A 23,663-nucleotide genomic window follows, 5' to 3' on the forward strand; every position below is an offset into this window, starting at 1 on the left:
GGTCACTGTCATAGAACTAGGTCACTATCATGTCAAAGGTTACTTTGTCATATATCATTGTCACAGCCATAGCGAATCACAGAGATACATATGTGAGCCATAGACGCGAGGCACAAAGATGAATATGCGAGCCACTAAAATAGATGCAAGCCACAAAAATACATATGAGACACAGAGATAAATATAAAAATCATAGAGATAAGTGTGAGCCACAAGAATGAGTATGTGAGCCACAGGAAAGAGATGCGAGCCACAAGAATGAGTATGTGAGCCATAGGAATGAGTATGCGAGCCACGAGGATAAGATGTGAGGCACAGAAAAGAGATATGAGCCACTGAGAATAATGTGAGCCACAGATAGATGTGAGCCGCGGTGAATACAATACAAGCCACAGAGATTACAATGCGAGCCATAGGGATAAAGTGCGAGCCACAAAGATGAGCTACAAATATCATAATCAATCCACCTTTAACTTCGACCTGAAAGAACACAAGAAACCATTCGTCCTCCTCCTCCACCTAAGATTGACTCTTATAAGTCTCAATTGCCACAGAGAAAAGATGCCTTAGAACTTAGAAGTCTGAATTGAATGTATCAAAATGGGCTGATAGGTGCCCAATTTATAGTTGTTTCTTTGAGCGAAAAGTCACGACCATTAAGGCAGGCCAACTTGTAACTTGGAGGGAAAACACAAATTTTTAATTTGCTTTAAATATATTTTACAAATGCCATGATGTTGCTTGCCCAAATAAATTTGTGCCACATTAAATAATGGAGAAGAGTGTTAAATAATAATTTTCTTTTATCCAAATTAAATTCTCTTTTGGGGCAAGATGGATTTTCCTTGGGGTAGTTGGGTTCCTATGGGGAAATTTGTCCCATAGCTACCCCAAATTTCAACCTTATGGCAAAGTTTCATACCCCTACTCAAGGATGAGGAGGACAGGGAACCAGAACTGGGGACAAATAGCAATCAATACGAAGATGGGGTGTGGATACAAGGGAGAGTTGAAAATGTTAAGTATGAATTACCACAGACATGCAACATCAATCAAAGCCTCCTATTCATGCCCCTCGTACACAATGAAAGAAAGGCCTCAAGGAAGGTTACACTAGACTAGGGGCAAGTGATAACCGTCAAGGCAAAGCATGGGAACAAGAATACAACCAAAAGCGGTCTATTATCCAATTCAACCTGTGATCCATACTAGAATGCCCTTGAACATTAAATGAAAGCACTTGAATAAAAAAACAGTTTTTGTACATCATATTTAATGATCCACCTTCATCAGATGAGCAATCTAGATGAAATAAAGCACTTACTGGAGCATGGATGGGAGGCATATGAGGCTAGCTATCTGTGGATCATCATAGGACTGCTCGCTCACAAGCTGAAAAAAGTAGCGGATAAATTTTCTCCTAGCAGTTACCCACATGGGTAGGTAATAATCACTAACCACAACATGTGATGCTGAGCAGAAGATTTTCCTACCATTTTACAAATTGAGTCTACCCCAAATTTGCTAGCTTTAATAGAGCCTAATGAGTGCTGCTTCCAGAAATCCATTTTCTGTCATTTCCTGTTTCTATTGCAGTTATGAACAATGAACACACAGCCTATATACGATCATACATAAAAATTTGCTGGTGTAATTTTCTGAATAGTTACACTCATTTCTCTTGTTCATTGCAACAATGCCCTTGATAGAAATATGCTCAACCTGATAAAAAATGCTAAGAATTGTATAGTCAATAGTAAGGAATTACTAGGAAAATGCGCATATGAGGCATAAATTCAATGCAGGAAGAACAGAGAAAAGAGGAGCAGGTAATAGGATATCTTCAGAGTACTTTGAAAATGTAAAATGAAATTGGTTTGCAGTTGCACATAGTCAACTCCATATATTAAGATTTCAAAATTAAATTGCAAGCATACCTTTTCCAAGTAGGGAACCACTGCTCTTGGGGCACTTCGTACAATTCTGACAAGAGTCATAAGAGACACTAAGTGGACAGGTGAATCAGAACCCGTAGTCCAGATTTGATTTTCAACAACATGCAAAAATCCTAACACATCTGCCTTCCCCAAACTTGGAAGAAGAATTCCAGTCAGAGTCTCTCGTATTGTCATAGCCGTCACTGGATTTTGTATAGAACCTGTTTTTGCAGATACTCCTCCACTTAGGCACTCAATAAGAAGGAAGACATCACCAATTAAATGAGGTATATCTGAAGCAGTTTGTGATTGCCATGTACTCTCCATCCCTTCTGCTAGGAGTTCAGCTGCAGTGGCACTATGTCTGCCATTTACAGCCATGACTAAATTGACAAGCTGAGGAGCAACTGCAACAGCTAAATGTGATTTAACTAGGCTAGGATACCAAACAGCTAATGCTGCACCTACAATTATACGTGAAGCATTTGCATCTTGATCTGTTCCCCCAATCATAGTACTCCAATCTTGAACCTCATCCAAATCTAGCCAGCTAGATATTTCAGATAATTCAAATTGATAACCCTGTCCCTTTTTAGAATCCAAATCTGAATCTGGATTGTCACTGCAAGACAGCCCTTCATCCTTAGAAATTGGCTGTGTTTTAGTATCACTTCTAGAAATTTTGCTGATTGTAGGAAACAACCTCTCACAGCGGAGAAGACTAGGAATCGCCCGTGCAGCCGCACAATGAAACAGAGAGCGAGCAGCCATACGAACATGTTCAGTTGGATCCTGCCAGAAGCATGCATAAAGCTGCACCATATAGAGGAAATGTTTTGAAATGGACAAGTTGAAATGATTTCAACATTAACAGAATACACAACTAGAACAAGTCTGCACTCCCCTACAGTTGAATACCATATCCAGAACCAAAAGCAAAGAGAAATTTCAAGGAATTAAACACTGACGTAAAACCTAAAATTTTAGTTAAAGAATGTAATATGAAACCTCGAGTGAAGGGGGCTTTATATCAGGAAACTTTTCTACAAAACCTCTCATGTAAAATGCTGCCAGGGCACTGCAATTAGATCACACCAAAGAAAAACTGTTATAAAAGGAGTATCAACAGAAGCATTAATATGGATAAGGGAAAAAAAATTATAAATATAAAACCAATGCGAAATAAATAACACAACCATAAATGTCAATTACGTGCAGATAGAAACTTCAAAAGCATTCTTGTAGAGAATTTTTTAATCCACTCCGTAACGAATTATCTTAAAGCATTTGACATGCACAGAAAGTTACAACGGAACAAGATCCATTCAAAAGTTATTGACATATCCATAAATACTATGAATACAAAACATGCATAAACAACCCAAGATTGCATTCAATAACTTCAGTTCCAAGATTCATTTCTATGCTACTTTAGGATTCAGCCCCAGAGAAATAAATACTAAATCGCTCAATAGTACATAGGAATTGATTGCTAGCTAATGTCGATACCCATCTACCTGTCCCTTTACTCTTCCTAATAAATAGAATACAAACACAAGTATACTATCCAACAAGAAATACCAATACGTTATAGAGCAATTAGAAACTACTAGAATTCTCATGTTTTGACATTTTTCTCTTTAAACATGCTAACATGTGAGATGGAACTTCTCATGCATAAACCCTCTCCAAATTTAGGTTGTCCTCCTAAATTGCATCTTGCATTTGTTTGTGTTTAAGTAACATAAGGTTTTCCATCATTGCTGACAAGGCCACTTGAAAAAAAAATTGATTGATGACATGAAATATCACATGACACAATGAGTGCTAAATGCACTATTCAAATTCATAAGATATTGATCGTTCTGATTACTTCTCATGGGACATGGGTCATGCATTAATGACTTTGTACAGATAGTTCCAAAAATGATATCACATATACTGAATTACAGAAGCCCCCAAAGCCTAAAAAATGGTCACGAGATTTCCAAATGAATAGTTCATATGGCACAATACTTCTTGTCACCACTCAAATTGTACGTTAAGATGATGAAAGCTCCAATCCATCCTATACAATCCGAGTGGAACCTTGATAGGTCACCCACTGCCATCTCAGAAACCTACATTGCTTCTCTGTGCCGGCTCTCCTTTGGCTTCGATGGAGGCCCCCCTAAAGATTACTACAGTAAAAACAATAAGGAGCAAACTGATATCACAACTAACCTCGGTGACTGAATTGGTTTTTAAAAGAAAAAGAGAAATAGTGGTGATGGAGGAATATGAAAATCAGTGCCAATATTCAAGCGCCATGAAGTCAAGGGAATGTTAAGGACAAGAAAATATCAATAATGGCCCTCCTTATGGCGGTTACCCGGAACAATGGATCAGGGGGAGAAACTAGTGTCTAAGGATGGGTAGTTTCTCGGCCAAACAGGGTAAACTTGAAAAGTCAACAACCCACTAGAGAGGATTCCTCAATAAGATTTCCGTCAATCCAAGGATCGACTAAGGGAACCTCTATGAGTATCTACCTAGCAAAGGGGCCCAGTGATTACTTCACACCAATAAAAAGGGACATGAAGACCTATGTCCTTGACACCCCCTTCCACGTGACCATTGTCCCTCGCTAGATATGTCACACTAAGCCTTATGGTGATCTTTAATCACTCACAAGTTTAAACCCTTTAAAATACTGGCGACAAAACCAATAAAGAAGAACCTTCTAAGTTGAAACATACATAACATAAAAAACACAAAACCCTAATAACACTAAGAAAATTTGCATTAAGCCCCAGCTAGAGAAATACACCCACTATCCAACTATGATTACAAATGAGGAAGTCCTTCCTTTATATAAAGAACATTAAGAACTTCATTCACATTAAAAATCATTTTCATGGAGTGAACCCAAAATTTATTGCATAAATATAAAATAATAAAAAGAAAAAGAAAGATAACTTTGCCACATATACAATGAAGATAATAAAATCCCCCACAGAGTGGATCAAACCATCAAGTTTGGATTTCCTGTTTGAATCATTCATAGACTATTGAGTATTTTGTATTATACCAGTCCCTTATATACGTGTTGTGGCAGCTCTACCACTGGTTTCTTTCTCTCTATATGTTATTTTTAGCTTTTTTTTGGAGACCCGCTTGCACTCCCACATTATAGTCATACTAACTGTATTCTTCTTTAGTCCCATTGACCTACTTTTGTGGTCATTAATTGGATATTAGTAAATGTACTTTATCTGCTTTTCTGACGGAGTCCCACTAGCAATAACAGCTACCGATTTGTGTCCTTATCAATAGAAAAAATGTGTCTATGTTGAGTGAAGTTGTCATTGATGGCAAAACCCTGGTTCTAGGAATGATGGCAAAGAGCTTAAATCCCTAGAAGGAATGTCAAAGCATGTGACAATAGTTCAGCAAAAGCCCTATGAGCCCTAGGCATCCGGCAAGGGATGTTGCAGAAGGGTTTAAGCCCTCAAATGCTAAGATGACAGTGAGAAGAAGCCCTTCAAGAAAATCAAGAAATAAGTGGTCAAAGTCAAGGAAAATGCAAAGGAAAGCTACATCATCATGTATCCCTCGACCAGACCTTTCCAACGACATATGGAACACCTCCTAAGTCCTCACGGTTGAGGAGGTATGAATTTTTGAAGTTTTATTAATTTGTATTTCCCTGTTCAAGTCGGCCCTGCCATGCACAAGTTGGCTTTGTTTAGAGGCTAAGGAGCACTATATATAGGCATTAGGAGGAGGCATTATGGTAACTCGCTCAAGAAAACTCGAACCTGTTTTAGGCAATGAAGGACAGGGAAACAGAGGAGTTCAAACTTGTTTTAGGCAACAAAGGATAGGGCAGCAGAGGAGTTTGAACCTGTTTCAGGCAAGGAAGTATAGGGCAACAAAGGAGTTCAATCCTGTTTTAAGCAATGAAGGATAGTGCAGCAGAGGAGTTCGGAATTGTTTTAGGCAACGAAGGATAGGGCAACAGAGGAGTAGAAATGAAATTATATTCGCTAGTGACTTCGCTGTATTTGGCATTAACAAGTGTCCTGCTATACCTATAAGGGACTAGGCTCAACTGATGGAGTGACTACAGTGGAGCCTGGCCAAGTTGTTGTATTATGAGGGAATGATACCAAGTGGCAGGTTTCTCGTTGTTTTCAAGCTACACTGAGTTGGTAATTAATTCACTTTAGACCATTGTGATTTTGGGTATAATTAGAGCCCAATTCAATCACCTGCTGTAAAAGAACTCTGCTAGTTAGTGCCATGGTTTCTTAACTTGAACAAGGCAACATTGTTGTAGATTCCCCAAGCTTCCCCTAGCTGTGAGAAGCTCAGGAATCCATGTTGGCATTATCGTAATGTTGAACATGCCCAAGAGCATATTAGGTTGTTGGGTTATCTATAATTTGGATCAAATATTCTAGCAAGATTCCAATTTGGATCAGACTACTAGCAGGTCCCCTCATTCTTTCCACTACACTACATGAAGGACATCTTGCATCGTTTGAGGGATTAATGAAAGGGTATTGGAGACTGTGCCTACTGAGACAAAAGTGAATAAGCAAGCAGGATAGAAGAGCAGAGTAGATCTGAAAGAGTTTGCATAGGAGTGGCAGAGAATGGGTTCTTGGAAGAAATCATGTGAGTAAGGCTACGTGGAAGTATGGAGATCTGCATGGAGGAGAGTGTGGTGCATGGACAAAGTTGTGAGGATGAACGGTGAAAGACCAACATGGTAGAAGATCAACATTTGACCAACAAAGTGGAAGATCAGTGTTGTGGAGCAATTAAGGAGTTGTGTAACGTTTGTTGTTGTGCATTTTGACTATGACAGTTGCAAGAATCAAGTTGAAGAAGTAGGCTGGTGCCTACTAATTTGTTGATTTGATGCTTAGCTAGGGGATTGCAGTCACCTGTAGGTTGGTGCCTACAAAATATTAAGTTGGTGCTCAACTAGGAGATTCGTGTCTCCTGTGGGTTGGTGCCCACGAATTCTGCTGAGTTAGTGCTCAGCTGGGGAATTGGTGTCTCTCTTAGGTTGGTGCTTACGAAAGTTGTAAGTTGATACTTACAGAGGATTGGTGTCCTCATTGACTAATGTAATCAATTGAAGATTGTTTACAAGTGTTTCTTCTTCAAATTTCAACTTGCATTTTGATCTTTGTGTTCATACATTGTGAATAATCGTTTATGTGATGCGAATTTGGTTTCAAGATTAAGAGAAAATTTGAAAAAGAATTAAACACTGATTCGACCCCCTCTCTGTATTTCGAACAATTGGTATCAAAGCAAGTATCGTCAGACAGCCTAACAGCTGGAAGGTAGATCTCAGAAACATAGATGGCAAAGTCAAGAAGGTGTGACTCCAAACCCCCAAAAGAAGTCTCCTCCATAGTCACGGATACAGTACTTTTTAAAGAAGATGAAGACAATCAGAAGAGACAGTCAGATCTAGAAGAAGGTTACACCATGAATTTTGAAGTTGCACTAGAACAAATAGTCAAGGTTAGAAAAGAAAATATAAGACTTGAAGAGTAGTTGCAAATTCTTGAAGGCAAGAATCATAACATTGATGAAACTAACGTTGTTCTTTTGAGACTTCAAGCAGAAAAAAGAGAAGAAATGTTGACAAGTCAGTTGAAGAAAAAGTTTGAAGACTATGAAAAGCTAGAAGCAGAAGTTGATCAAAAACAAAAAGAGCAAGAGAAAAAATTGGAGGAATTCATCACCTTGAAAATCCAGCTAGAAGAAGTGATGAAAATCCAACTGAAGGAAAAACAAGAAAATTGTGAGAAACTTGAAATCGAGATTGTCTTATAAGGAATGAGGTAGACAAGCTTAACAAGAACATGAAAATTTCTCAAATGTTGGATGATATTCTCAGCAAACAAAGATCATCATATGACAAAACAAGTCTTGGTTATGTGGGCGAGATTTCATACAAAGAAGATACAAGCCTCAAGTCACCAAAAAAGCCTGAAGGTCATGAAAGCCCCAACCACAGTGGAAGCAAGGGAAGAAATCAGAATGAGATTGGAAGAGCTACTACACCTAGAAGCTATGTTGATGCCCTCAAGGGATCCATACATAATACAAGCAGTAGTGAAATAAGAGACAAGGATCGACAAATAACTGAATCTTCTCCAAAGCAAAACTACTTCAAAAGAATTGTTTCATCAAGACAATCCTTCTCATCTAGGTATCAAACTATATTTCTTGGTTTTTGCTTTTCATGTACAAACTATGGCCATCGTTGCCACAAAATCTAGCATGCCTTGGAGAGGGAAACCCTACAAGGCATAGAGTAGACCAAGAGACAACAATGGGGTTGTGGCCAACTGTCGCCCCTTGCTCTTTACGGATTTTCACCAAAATTGTTTACACCATGATTGGTGGTGCTTCATGCGATGTCGAGTGCACGGTATATTGACTACCCTTGGTTGTACCATGATGAGCATAGTAGCATACACATTGGTGATAACTTACAGTTGGCTTGTTAAGCCTTGACTTGATGCTTATGTGGCACGTGCTCCTTTAGGTGGTTGGAGACCTATGTAACTTGGTGACTTCTCCATGAGGCATGCACATGGAGGTTGGTCGATTACTTAGGATGATGACTCATCTTGAAGGAGGAGCCTTGGCACCTTGGAGGAGGGTGTTGAGCCCTAAGTAGCATGAAGACACTCGAATGCCAACATGGAGGCTTTTGCTTGACTTGAAAATGCTTGGGTGGAAAACTGTTAATGGAGGTTGTTGCCACACCTAGAGACCTTGACACAATATTCTTCCAAATTACCCTACAAACCCCTATACCCCCAACCTAAAATTCCAACACTATGAGTAGACCATGTGTTGTTTACATTCCCCTAAGATGCCTCAAAACATCCCCTAACCTCTTTAAAAACAAAAACAAAAAACAACAAAATTTAGGATACATTGTGGCCATCCATTTTAGACTAGAAGCCTTCGAGGTTATGAATGTGATTAGAATTTAGCGTAGCTAAAAGCATGAATATTGTTGAGTTTGGAACCCTAAGGTATGAAGATTGTTGAGATTCTAAATCCACAACTCTTGCTTCTACAAATTTCTTTCAATCCTAAGGTGGTTTTCATGGGTATTAAAGAGCAATAGTCAAGTGAAGAATGCCAACAATGCAATGGTGAAGGGTCAAATCAAATGTCAATTTCAAGCCAAATCACAAATTTTGGGAGAATTACCCAAGCAACAATATAGATTAGTGAATGATTTGTTGACTTTTCCATGGCACTTCAGCTATAGGTCTATGTCGAAAATCACAATCATAAACACACTGAAATACCTCAACACTACTACTTTGCACAGCGGAATAAAATACATCAGTGAATCAACTAGTGCACATGACAATTTTTAACTTTTAACCCACTACTTGTTATATTACAAACTTTGATACAACAATCTTAGGGCTCTCGTACTAGGGATCATGGCCCTTACATACAGCCCTTTCAGCCCACATACCTTGAACACATTTGGTGTGTACTTTGCCTCCCCATCTGTTGATCATTGCAACTGCATCGCGAGTTGTCCAATCTACCACTATCAACCACACTTGGCTGCTCCAAGATGACAGAACTTTGGCCCACTGATCTGCCCACTAGCAATCACTACCCTTAGTGTCTTTAATAAACTACCCTCTTATCAATGAAATGCCTCCTTGCATTCATTGAACTAGGGCACACTAATCTGCCTCCTAATAATCCCTTCATTGCTCCAAGGCTCATTGTACATGAGGTCTTCAAACTACCCACTAGTTGTCCTTTGCTTCTCAAAGACACCAACACATAGGGTCTTCAACGAACTTCCTACTAGCACTGATATGGTTACCCCATCATCACTGCTCTTAGGGCTTGGAGGCTGCCCTCTAATCTCTAATTTGACCCACTGTCAATCACTGAACTAGGGCTTGATAACTAGCCCTCTAACAATGATCTTCCTCACTATAAAAGGCTAATCTTAGGGCTCCACAAGACTTGCCACACACAATGACAAATTTGCCTTTTGTCCTCTGCACTTAGGGCTTGAAGCAAACAACCAACAGTCTTCCAATTCTCTGTTCATAGGCTACTCATCAAACTGTTGTTCAACAAATACCAGAACAACCATCCATCCCTAGCATTCAACCAACTTAAAAAACAAGTCAACTTACCTCAAACTAAAGTATGATTCACCTTTGCTTAGTCTCGGTCCTGTGGCATGCAACTGAGGTTTTTTGGCCCTCATTAGGGCACTTGTACCAGCATTCCTCGACTGTAATATCCCTTATCAGGAATATTCCTCAAACAAGCAAACTCCAACCAGAGATGGACTGTGAGGGCATTTACCAGATATGTCGCCACTGAAAAGAGGACGAGATCCGGAGGCTACCTGGCCCTTTCCAGACTATGTCTAAGAGTATAGGAGAAAACACACAAGTGGTATAATAGCCGATAATGCTCAAAGATAAAAATAACAATGGTGCAACATATCACAATATAACCATAAGCTGATACCCAAGAAATGCAGAGAGAAATGCTAAGCCATTTTATTATATTGAGTAATAGAATGAGTACAGGAGTTGATCAGAAAGATGGCACCTCGACTTGCACAAGGCAAGTGAAGAAATGCACTCAGAATAGCAAGGAATGGCCCCTCTCTGAACTGCGTCCTAGCTGCTGGAGAACTACCATGCTGTTGCTACTGCTAGAAATCAAATGAGGATTTGGGGCTGCTCCCCTCCTCAGAAAAAGTCGAAACTCTGGAATCAGACTCTACTCAAGAAACCCAGAAAAACCTAAAGAGCTTTTCTGAAATGGTCGACCCCCGAAAATCACCCCCTTGGGGTTCTACGCAGTCCCTTAATGCTCTGCGCTACCACTGAATGAAACCCTCCAGAAATCTGCCTGAAATCTCTGCCAAAGCTCTCCAATATGCAAAGACTGATCCCCTGCTCTATCTCTTGGCACAAATCCAACTGCAAAACCTCACCCAGAACTCCTGCCAGAAAGAACTGCGTCACCCCTCTCAGTGTTGTGCAGTCCTCAAAAACGTTGATGAAACTGCTACTGAAATGTTGATGAAACTACTATTGAAATGCCAATGGAAATACCTTGCCCGAGCAGGCACTCAAAGTCCCCCGGGGCTAAGGGTGAGATCTCTGAACGGATACACTCAATGCACTAAACAGTGTTGCAGACTAGCTAAACAGCCAGTGTGCTCTAAGTCGAAATGACTATCACAAATGCTCATAACTGAATGATCCAAAATGAGGGGGCTCCTCTCTCCTTTATAGCCTTTTCCTCTCTCAATCCCAAGGCTCACCTCCTCCTGCGTGATTCCTCTCTTGCCACGTGTTTCTTCCCTCCTGTGCAGTCCCTCCATGTGTTTGCATGGGCTCCATTTCTGCATCCCCCTTTGATCCCCTTGGCTCCCCTTTAAGTCACAACGTTGTGCTACTAGGAAGTGACTTTTTATTCTAAAAGTGAGTTATGTCCCCCTTCCTCACTTTTTTATTTACAAACAGCTATACAAGGCAAAATTGAGCAAAATCGAATATTCCAATTAGCCATGGCTAATTAGGAATATTACAATCTCCCCCGGCAAAATGTTGCTTGTCCTCAAGCAACTGAAGTGATGGATGCTACAAGATCTTCTCACTCTCCCAAGTGGCATCCTCATCCAGTGAATTCTTCCACCTCACCAAGAATTCCCAGACTGTCCTACTCCGCAGCCGCCTCTCCCTGGTATCAATAATAGTCTCTGGCTGTAACACCAAATGACCCTCATCATCCGTGGGTGGTAGCTCATCTGTCATTGTCACATGTTGCCCCAATGCCTTCTTCAGGCATCATACATGAAAAATGTTATGAATCTTGTTGCCTTGGGGCAGCTCCTGTTGGCATTATGATTCTGGTATGGCTCTATGATACAGATGTTGTACTTGATGGCAACTCACTCAAGTTGTACCACTACTGGTCAACTTCCCATGCAGTACACCCTCTTTTCTTGGCAGAAAGGGGTAGCACCTGAACGACGTGTCCGTGCCAGCCTACAGTCATCAGCAGCTTGATCATTTCAATTGTAAACCCAGTCTGCATGTATGAATTGTAAATAATCTTAGCAGATATGAGTCATGTATGTAAAATTGCCTAGGTGGACCTAACTTTCTAGTGGTAATCTACGTCCCGGAAGGTTTTTCGTCTCACCGATCCATGGATCGGCAGAGTTTTCCTTCAAACCTGACCCCAAAGCCGGGATGGATTTTGTCATTAGAACTTTAGGAGAATCCTAGTGTGTTGATCTGCTAGATTATCGTTGTGTCGCAGAGCTGGGTGATTTGTGAGAGTCTGTATTAAGTGGGTTTGTTCCCCTGAGATGTAAATTGTAAAAGTCATGATGTAATGTGTCCTGAGGGTCGAGAAATGTTTTAAATCCCCTCATGAGTCCTAAGTCCTAGGTCCTAGGTGATGTTTCCGAAGGCTTAGTTCGATAATCCATTTTAAAATGAATTAAAAAATTAAAAAATAAATAAAAATAATAAAATAATAAAATAAATAAAAATAAAAAATGAAATAAATAAAAAATTAAAAAAATAATAATAAAACCCTAACTAATAAAATAATAATATTTTAAGTGAATAAATCGACGGATGAGATCAAGAGATGTCTTGATCCTCATCAACGGTCGAGATCATTTCTACATGGATCACTCGAACTAGCTGTTGGATCATTTCCTTTAAATAGGGTGCTAGGAGTCATTTTCATGGAATTCGATCTGTGAGTCTAAGACGGAAGAAGCTCTCTTGTAAATCTGTTTCTGGTTAATAAAAGAAGACTTTGGGGTCCATATCTTGCTGGTGTTACTCTCTTGGAATGCTGTGAGATTGTTTAAATTTTCTACATATGTTATTTTCAGCCGTTAATAATAGCTTTTTGTAGAGTATTGTGAGCACAGGTATCTTGTTCACTTGCTGGGGTTTGAGTGCCGTTCGGGTTTCTGAAGTAATGGCAAGTATCTCCATTACTTTCTGAGATCCAGCAGCATTTTTGCCCTCTTTATTGACGCTTGTTTTGAGCTGTGCAGAAAACATCATTGAAGGAAATTTTGTGGGCGTTCGGGGAAGTTCTCGGCTGAACCAGCCAACTCCCGCAAGCATTTTTTTTGTTGAGCCCAGTTGGATTTGATCCTGGGTCTATCATTCGGTTTATTTATCTGATTTGCATGAGATATTTTTCCTGAAGTTCTTCACAGTGAAAACCTCGAAATTTCTATTCTTAAAATATTTTCTGTGCTTACTGCTGAATCTGGCTGTTAAGGGGCCAAATCTGTAAATTAATTCGCTGTTCTAAGGTTTCAAATTCTTGCTCTATTCAGTTTTTATTAGGGTTTTCAGTTTTTGTTTAAGGCGTATATCATTTCTTGGGTGATTTTGTCCATTGCAGATACAAGGTTATCTTTTCAGTGGCAGGGGTTTGTAATTTTCAAATGCATGCAATCTGTTTTCTGTCTGCCGCCACAAGGAAACACACTTTTCTAGGGAAATATATTGGTTATTACATTTGCAAAATACAGCATTCCGCTATTAAAACTTGTGCAAAGCAGTGAGGACGCAGTCTGGCTGAATCTCATATACGCACATTGCTGGTATATTCTTAAAATATTGTTGTTTATCAGGCTTTCGGTGTGAGGATCAGCCTGCGCAGGGCCCGTTGTCCAACTGGGTAGAAAACCTTGACCGATCTGCAAGAAATTTTCCACTTTGATAAAGGCGGGGTCCTCAATCCACGTTTTCGACTTTGATAAAGGTAAAAATCGCTTCATCGATCCTCAGCACGCCCAAAATCGATCCACTGCATCCATATCTTCATCGAACCTGCAATCTACAGCTATCTGCAAAGACTGCCTGCTAGCGATTGTCATTTGTCATTCCATAGCTGCTATTACGCGCCTCAGGTAACAACGTGAATCGTTATTCGAATTCTGTTGAGAGATATAACGTAACCCTTGGATCGATTTCGGGTTTCTATCCTTCTGCCGTCGACTGTAAAATTTCTTCGCTGAGCTTCGATGCTGGGTTTTCCTTCCTCCGGTGGCCAAGAGATAGTCGTTTTGCGGTTTGCGTCTACGTAGCAGGTAAGTCGATTTCGGTTCTGGTCATTCTGCGCAGTCATGTCTATTCGGCTAGGGTTTCACTGTAACATTCGTTCCCATTTTTGACTTGATGCGTTTTGATTTTTTTTTCTCATGTTAATAGCATAGGTTAGCGTAGTTTTGTTTCTGAGTTTTTTGGATAGGCGTAGTTTCGTAGATAGCGTAGATTTTTTTATTTTTGTAATTCGATTTTAAATTAGATTTCCTTTAGTTTAGTTTAGAGTTTAGTTTATTTAGATTTTAATGTAGTTTTAAATTTTTTTTTTTTTATATATAAAAAAATAAAAAATCAATAATAAAAAGTTTTATTTTTTTTGGCTTAGTTAAAGTTTTAGATTAGTTTTTTTTTATTTTTTTATTTTTTAGGCTGTGTTAGATTAGTTTTATTTCTAGATTTTAATGTTTTAGATTTTAGTAGTTAGTCTTTAGATTTTCTTTAGTTAGATTTTAATTAGATTACATTTTTGTTTTATTTTGGTTTTTTTAAAATAAAAATATAAAATATAAAAAAAAAAAATGGTAAAAAGCTTTTATTTCAAATCTTAGGCTTAGGTTTATATTTTTGTTAATGTATAGATTTAAATTTTATGTTTTAGATTTGTCTTTTAGTTAGATTTCAATTTATATTTTTAAAGATTAGTTTAGAGTTAAGCTTAGTTTTTATTAGATTTTGATTTAAATTTTTGTTTTAATTAGATTTTATGTTTAAAGTTTTTTTTTTTATAAATTTTAGATTTAGATTTTTTATGACATAAAAAAAAATAAAAAAATAAAAATTAAAAAAAAAAAGATTTAAAAAATTTTGAAAAAGTATAAAAAAATTTTGTGGAAAATTCTCTTCGTCAGATCCAGTCATTTTCGGGGTTTATCATCTTTCATGCTGAGATCTAAAATTTTCAAGTCGAGATGCGAAATCGATGTTTGGTTAAATAATTCATGATTCTCGTGGTGTTTTAAGGCATTCATCTTTTTAAATTCTCAATTGCTGGATATCGTTTTGGTCATTCTAAGAGCATTGTGATTTAGCTGATGATAAATGATTGCTCTTCACGGTTTATGTTTCTACATCATCTAACAAGTAATCATCTTAACCATAAGGCACTGGTCTGCTAGATTATTTAAATCTTTTTAGTGCTTATCTTAAATCGTATCTCGTGTCTCCCAACCAACTGGTCGACAGTTGGCCTCATCATCTCACAGGGACTACCCCCCTTGGCCGCGGGAGACAGGCTTAAACGGAGGGATCGGGGATCAGAGTGACAGCCCCCGGTCTGAGCGTTGTCGTGTCAATCCACGCGACAACAGTCCCCCTTCCTCACTTTTTTATTTACAAACAGCTATACAAGGCAAAATTGAGCAAAATCGAATATTCCAATTAGCCATGGCTAATTAGGAATATTACAATCTCCCCCGGCAAAATGTTGCTTGTCCTCAAGCAACTGAAGTGATGGATGCTACAAGATCTTCTCACTCTCCCAAGTGGCATCCTCATCCAGTAAATTCTTCCACCTCACCAAGAATTCCCAGACTGTCCTACTCCGCAGCCGCCTCTCCCTGGTATCAATAATAGTCTCTGGCTGTAACACCAAATGACCCTCATCATCCGTGGGTGGTAGCTCATCTGTCATTGTCACATGTTGCCCCAATGCCTTCTTCAGGCATGATACATGAAAAATGTTATGAATCTTGCTGCCTTGGGGCAGCTCCTGTTGGCATTATGATTCTGGTATGGCTCTATGATACAGATGTTGTACTTGATGGCAACTCACTCAAGTGGCAAAACTCTGTTCAGACTCTCAAAATGATGGAAATTAAGAGGTTCGCAGGTGAATGGTTCAAAAGGTGCGGACCCGCAGGTTCTGCTTCCAGGAAGTGCGGTCATACCCGCAGTTTATCCGTTCAGAAAGTGCGGTCCCCAAGTTCACTCACTTCAAGGCAGAGAAGTGCGCTCACGTGGGGTTTCTTATGTTTGGCCCGTGGTATTTAGCCCGTCGTTCATGATCCTATGGTTTTGGCCCGTGGTATAGGATCTAATTTAGCCGGTTTGGATCCCTTGTATTGGTTATTGATGGTTTTGTCCCATGGTGTGAATAAGGGCTTGACTATAAATAGGGAAGGAGATCACTTGGCTTAGATATCTTTGAAATTTGAATATCATAAGAACTGAATTTTGGGTTATTAGTTTTAAAAGCCAGATCTAAATGAAGGTAAAATTTAAAGGCGAACCTATTGCTAAGTCGTGATCTCTCGGGCGCATGATCAGATCTGTGGATCTGACTGTCTATGGTACATTGGAGGACTGTTAATTTGGCCCTAATTAGAAGTTCGCAGGCGATCTGAAGGCGCAGTGCGGGGGTACGCAGTACAGAGGAAGGTGTAGTGCAGGGATACGCAGTACAGAGGAAGGCGCAGTGCGGGTATACGCAGCGCAGCTGAAGGCACAGTGCGGGGTACGCAGTGAAGAGGAAGGCACAGTGCGGGTATACGCAGCACAGCTTAAGGCGCAGTGCGGGGTACGCAGTACAGAAGAAGGCACAGTGCGGGTATACGCAGCGCAGCTGAAGGTGAAGTGCGGGTATCTGCAGGTGTATATTGGTGAAGTTGCGGACCTGTTTTGAAATATTTGTTGGCTGCCTGTTTTCTATTTGCTGCTGTGTTCTGGGTTTAGGTTACTAGTGTTGTTTTTCTGTTTACAGCATTCTGAGAAGTTTGGGTGGCTCATTGGATTGATTGTATAAGGAGATTGGTTGATTCACATGTACTTGATGTTTATTTGATGTTCTTGGATCCAGTCTGAAAATTAATGAAAAGTGGTCCTTGAAAGAAAAGTAGGGGGTTGTAACTCCCTTCCAGGAGAGACTGGAAAACGAGAGAAAGTTGTAGCTCTTTGCAGGTTGCAGCCTGCGTACTGGTAAAGGACTGCACCAGTACAAAATCATTGTAAAAGGAGTTTCTAATTGAAAGAAGATAGAGACATATTGCAGCAGGTGGTTTTCACCCACATTGGGTTTCCACCTTATATCTGGTGTTCTTTGGTGTGACTATATGTTTTTCTTGCTCATTATTTTATGGTACTGACATACAATAATTCAAAGTATAAATATATTGAAAATGAATTTGATAATACTGATTCACCCCCCCCCCCCCCCAGTATTATTTCCAACAATTGGTATCAGAGCAGGTCCTTCTAAAGGAGCTTGATCGCTTGAAGGAAGATCCATCATGAGCAACTACGAGAGGGAAGCATCAATCAGGCCACCGATTTTTAATGGGACAAACTTCGTGTATTGGAACGTAAGAGTTACTGCCTATCTTCAATCTTTGGGTACAGAAGTCTGGGACATCATAGAAACAGGGTATACTTTTCCATCAGCTACTCCTACAGATCCAGCTGAGAAGAAGAAATATGAAACAAATGCAAAGGCAGTCAATACTCTTCTAGGATGTCTATCTCAATCAAAATTTGTGAAAGTTATGCAGTATAAATCCGCAAAAGAAATATGGGACAAGATTGTTCTGAGCTATGAAGGAGATGATCAGGTAAAACGTGCAAAACTTCAAACCCTCAGGATTCAATATGAAAATCTCAAGATGTATAATGATGAAAGTGTGGCTAACTATTTTCTTCGTGTGGATGAGATTGTTAATTGTATGAAAAATTTGGGTGAAGAAATAAAAGAGGTTGTTGTGGTTGAAAAAGTTCTAAGATCCTTGTCACCTAGGTTTGAATCTAAAGTTTCTGCTATAGAAGAAAAGGAGAATCTACAACATCTTAAAATGTCACAACTGCATGGAATTCTAACTGCTTATGAAATGAGGAAAGGAGGTCCATCTGACAGGAGAGAAGCTGCCTTCAAGGCTTCAGGCAAAGGAGAGTACTATGAATCAGGACGTGGGTCAGAAGAAGAAGAAGAATCAAATTTTGTCAGAAATCTTCAACGGGGTGCTGGACGATTCAGAGGTAAGTTACCCTTCAAATGCTTTGCTTGTGGAAGAGTAGGTCACTATGCTGCCAAATGTCCTCATAAGGATATGATCGAATGGGAAAGGAACCTATTAGATGGAACAAGAAACAGAATGCAAATAAGAAAAGCTACTACATTCATGAAGACAGTGATGGTCTATCAAATAGTGATGAAGATGAACGAGGTAATGACTATAAACTTTTAATGGCCTTTGAAGATGATGATTACATGGATGCTATAAATGTGGATAGCTTTTATGAAGAGATTTCTAGACTCAAGACATGTATAGAAGAAAAGAATGTGATCATTGATACTCTACAATTTCAAATTGATGAAAAAGAAAAATTTCTTGAAAAGTTAGAATGTGAAATTGTTGGCCTTAGAAAAGAAATTGAGAAAACAAAGGCTATTAATCTTAAGTTTGTCAAAGGATCTGAAACTCTGGATAAGATCATCAATGTACAACGTTCTCCGCTAAACAAGACAGGTCTGGGGTATAATGGAGAAACATCTCAAGCATCCACTTCAAAGAGTTATCTTGATGCAGCAAGAAGGAATGAGCAAAAGCACAATGGAGATCACCAGGTAAAGCAGGGACGAATTGCATCAAGAACAAACAAAGACTACCAGGTAAACCAGGGGCAATCTGTCTTAAGGGTGAACAAAAGCTACAACCAGCCACAGGTAAAATCTTCTCAATTTGCTTCAAGAATGGATGACAATAGAAATTACAATCATTTGGCCGGTAGATTTGATAACCGCAGAAGTTTCTTCAATGGCCAATGTTTCTCTTGCCATAACTTTGGTCACAAAGCAGCTCAATGCGTTGCATATATAACAATCATGAGTAGAGAAGCTCAAAAACAAAGAAGTATGACTGGAATTACAAAAAGGACCTATAACAACTTTTCGGCTCTTGAAAATGAAATTGAATGTTCTATTTGTAATAACTTCGGTCATGAAGATTCTAAATGCAGGAGCAGGTTTCAGCAGACAAAGGAACAAGCCTCAAGCACCAGAACATGGCGAATAAAAGAACCACAATCAGAAAAATGTGGGATAGCCTTTTATGCAGAGGGACAGGAAAATCTATGGTACATCGACAGTGGATGTTCGAAGCATATGACAGGTGATAAAGAAAAACTTGAATCATATTCTGCTTTAGAAAAGGGAAAGAAAGTTTCTTTTGGAAATGATACTCCTGCAGCTATAAAAGGAAAAGGCACAGCTCAGTTGAAAGAAAAGGTCAAAGCTGGAAATGTTTTGTATGTTGATGGCTTGAAGCATAATCTTCTGAGTGTCAGTCAGATGTGCGATCAAGGAACCGAGGTAATATTTCGATCAAATGGATGTAGTGTTCGTGATCTTGATACAGGGAAAACAGTGATCAAAGGTAGAAGAACTCCAAATAATCTATACATATTTGAAGAAGGACAACAACAATGCTATTTGAGCAAGGATGATGAGCATTGGTTATGGCACCGGAGGTTGGGGCATCTAAGCTTCTCACAAATAAGGAAGGCATGCAAATATCAGGCAGTTCGTGGTCTTCCAGATATCAAAATTCCAGACAACACTATATGCAAATCATGTCAGTTTGGTAAGCAAACCAGAACCAACTTCCTGGAGAAGGAAGGATCAGCCAGCAGGCCTCTTGAACTAGTCCATACAAATGTATGTGGTCCTTTCAGGACAAGGTCACCTCGAGGAGAAGAATACTTAATATTATTCATTAACGATTTCTCCAGGTTTGTTTGGTTAGGACTTTTGAAGCACAAAGACGAAGCATTCGAAAAATTCAAATCCTTCAAAGCCTTGGTTGAAAATGAATCAGGTTACAAAATTAAGTGCCTCAGGTCTGACAGAGGTGGGGAGTTTACCTCAAATGAATTTTTCAATTTCTGTGAAAAACATGGGATAAGAAGCGAATTCTCTACAGCTAGAACCAATGTTACTTGGGAGCGGGAGCGGAAGCGGGGAGCGGGAGCGGAAGCGGGAGCGGGAGCGACCATTTTCAGAAGCTCCCGGTTTGGGAGCGAATCCCGGAGCGATTTTTTAAAAATATATATATTTTTTATATTTTTTAATTTTTGATACATATATGTCAACAAAAACATGTAGAATGATGAAATAGACATAAAAAACATAAAAAAACATAAATTGATCATTGAACCATATCACATCAATCATCTAGAAATTATAATCGTCATCAACCTTAGTAAAATTAAAATACATATTACAACTGCAACATATTGAGTCTTATAAATCATGATTCATCAAATTCAATATTAAAGTTTCAACTTCAAGCTTTCAGAATTGAAAATTCAATAACATTTATCATCATTGATCACCAAAGTAACAAGTTGTACTTGTAAGCCAAGTTTAACCATTACAAGAAGTAATATCGAAGATATTTCTAAGTCCTAACTTCTAACTGTTAACATGATATGAAATGTTAAAAATTTATAAAATGAAACATGAATAATGAGATGAAATGAAACAACTTTAGTCTTTCACAAAGCATCATATTCATAATTCACAATCATTACCAATGAGTTATAATTGCCAAGGCCCAACTTCAAACTTCAAATTTTCATTGTCACAGTGATATAATGTTTACAAAAAATATCATAATGTCATAATGATATGAAAGAGTCAAGAGTCGAGAGTCAAGGACTCAAAACTCAACACTGAACAGTTATGAAAACTAAAGTGACAAGTCTAATAGAAACTAAAAAAGACAAGTAAACTGTAAATCTACAAGTGGCCCTTGCCACGAGAGTCTCCAGGAGTATAAGTAGGTCGTGGTGGTCTTCTAGGAGTCTCCCGCCCAGACCGACGACCAGAACTAGAGCCTCCACGCGAGGGTGTCGATGGAGGTGGCGACAGCAATGGAACAAGACTCGGGCCCCGAGAACTGCTACTGGATGGTGGAGGTGGAGGTGGCATGGCTGCTGCAGCTGCTTCAGCTTCATCCCGTACAAGCTCCTCTTCTAGTTCTTCCATATGTACAATGCCATCCTCCAAATTGTCGTCCTCAGGGTGATTGTCCCAAATTTTATATGTGGGATCTTCATTAGCCCGATCACAGTAATGGCTCAACAACCTCAAGTTGTAGTGCACATAAACCAAGCTTTCTGCTCGGTTTTCGTTGAGCCTGTTTCTTTTCACATTATGTATATAACTGTAGGTGCTCCAACACCTCTCTGCAGAAGAAGAATTTACAACCTGTGAAAGAACTTTTATTGCCAATTTTCGCAAAAGTCCGTGGCCGCCATATGTTTCCCACCATGTGAGAGAATCAAATTTATCTTTGTCATCCATTGCATGGAAGTTACCATACAAACCACTGCCAGTGAAGTATCTGCCTATTTCAAGGCGCACAGCTGCACATTCCTCCCTGTCAGGCACCAACTTTTCTAATGCTTCCAGATATCCTCTAGTTACCTCTCGATCTAAATGGGGTTTGGTCCTAACACCACCCCCTGCTGCAGGTTTGCCCAACCAAGAATCTGAGTAGTATTTTGGCGTAAGGATATACGCCAAGCAATGTAGTGGAAGGTTAAGCCTATTCCACCGTTCACACACACAATCGTGAATCATTTTGTACAGGTCGGGATCTTTGTTATGAACAATGTCTTTTATTTCCCCCAACATGGTATCCATTTGCTCATACACCTCGCCAATCACTGGTTTGTCTGTATCTGCAAACCGAATCATGTTATAAATTGGCTTGGTGAAATCCAATACCTGTCTCACAGTTGTCCAAAACTGCCCATCAAGAGCGGCCTCCTCCACCGTTTCAAAACCTGCAATGTCAGCTACATTTGTAGCCCTTTCCTTTAACACCTGCCAATGTGGACTTGATATCATGCTAGCTAATGCCTCTCTTACCTTCAAAAGGCGCCTGAAGGTGAGGTAATAGCTACCAAATCTAGTCCTCGCAATCTTCAGCAACTCCAATCTCGAGTGATTGCGGAAAAGGCCATGGGTATTGCTATGATTTGTAATAAATTTTATCATTTTTTTCCTTTCTTGTACAAATCACCAATCCATTGGTATTGTTCATTTTTGTTTTTGACAATATCATGCAACAGAAGGTTCAATGTGTGAACCAAACATCCAGACCAAAATATGTTCGGGTATTTATCCTCAATAATTGCTCCCGCTGCCTTACAATTAGGAGCATTATCAGTGATGACTTGGATGACATTGTATGGGCCAATACGCTCAATTGTTTCAAGCAATGCTTCTGCAATGTTGATAGCGGTCTTGAACTTGTCTGAGTAATCATGTGCAGCTAGAAAGATGGGACCACTAACAGACACGGCAAGAACACTTATCAATGGCTTGCCTTTTACATTTGTCCATCCATCAGATACAATGGACACCCCATTGTCAGTCCAAGAACTTGTCATTTTATTCAAAGAATGTGATATTTTTGCTTTTTCATGATCAAGGCCAACAGTTCTTGCCTTGTCATACCCAGGGCTCTTGTATCCTTTAGGGGCATCATTTATGGCAGAAACCATTTCGTGCCAATAAGGTGAGCGTAGAACATTGAATGGTATCCCACATGCATAGAGGAACCTGTAAACTTTTGAATCCACATCATTCCTACACCCCTCATCAAGGAAATCTGATATGGTTCTACGGCGTAAAGATGATGACCCTGTGCCTCCATGTCCATATCCACTGCCTTGGGAGGATGCTGAAGGAGTTCTTTGTGAGCTTGGTTCAAAGAAACCCCTTGATCTTTTTGCTCTGTATTGGGCGTCCTCCTCTTCCTTTATGTATTTGGCTCTATCTGCTGTTGACACCTTGTCACAAGTTTTGATTCCTATTTGTTTCTCTCCATCCCATGGCCTTTTCCCGCAGAGGTGTCTTCTAGCACGGGTGTATGAGCCTGTGTAGTCAGTGTTGCAATGGGGGCAATGAAATTTAGTGGTTCCACCCCCTCCCTGTTTCAGCCCTGTGAACATATTTCCACAATGGAGTTTGGTCTTGTTTAGTTTTTTGACCCTCATGTTCACCCTCCTCCACATCCTCCTCACTGGGGTTTTCACCCATTTGACTTCCTCCGGCTTCTTCATCCACCTCTTCAGTTTCAGGCCCCCTCCGTTTCCTACTCTCCACCACCATAATAACCAGAAAGGGGACCAGGAAGAGGAAAATGCCAATAAAAATCCTCAGGTCCATCGTGTTTGATGTTTGTAGGGTTTGAGTCTTGAATCTGCAAATTAATTTAGTTTATTGGGATTAATTCATTTAATTTATTAATTTAATTTAAATTAAAGATCTTTAAACTCAAACAGGTAAATGAAACTAACCAAATTAACTACCTAACCAGCTAAACTAACTAAATGATTAAGTTACTTACCTCTGCAAGTTTCCTCCTCGCTCCTTAGCACTTGCTCCTCGCTCCTCAGCTCTGGCTCCTTGCTCCTTGCTCCTTGCTCCTTTGCTCTTCCTCAGCTCTCAAGCTCAAGCTCAATCTCATTGAAATGATTTTTTTTTGGCCCATTGGGCTTATAAACCAAAAAAAATTAGTTAAATTTTTTTGTTTTTTCGGGTCCG

At 39.5% G+C, this 23,663-nt stretch overlaps 1 protein-coding gene across 4 annotated transcripts in view; it reads right to left on the reverse strand.

Moving 5' to 3' along the window:
• Positions 1–23,663, reverse strand: part of LOC149159150 (Transducin/WD40 repeat-like superfamily protein) — a 146,856-nt gene that overhangs the window by 60,326 nt on the left and 62,867 nt on the right. For all 4 annotated transcript variants that reach the window (XR_016261743.1, XM_089436411.1, XM_089436412.1 and 1 more), the window contains exons 4-5: positions 2,946–3,015; positions 1,938–2,750 (exon numbers count right to left, since the gene is read on the reverse strand). Coding sequence is in view for 3 of the 4 variants with exons in the window: in XM_089436411.1 (XP_089292537.1) it covers positions 1,938–2,750; positions 2,946–3,015 (883 nt within the window). In the remaining variant the exon portion in view is untranslated. The remainder of the gene's footprint in view (positions 1–1,937; positions 2,751–2,945; positions 3,016–23,663) is intronic.

This window comes from Pinus tabuliformis, chromosome 5_2, assembly GCF_031772625.1.
Source record: "Pinus tabuliformis cultivar Carrire ecotype Pingquan chromosome 5_2, CPIR1, whole genome shotgun sequence".
Lineage (NCBI taxonomy): Eukaryota > Viridiplantae > Streptophyta > Pinopsida > Pinales > Pinaceae > Pinus > Pinus tabuliformis.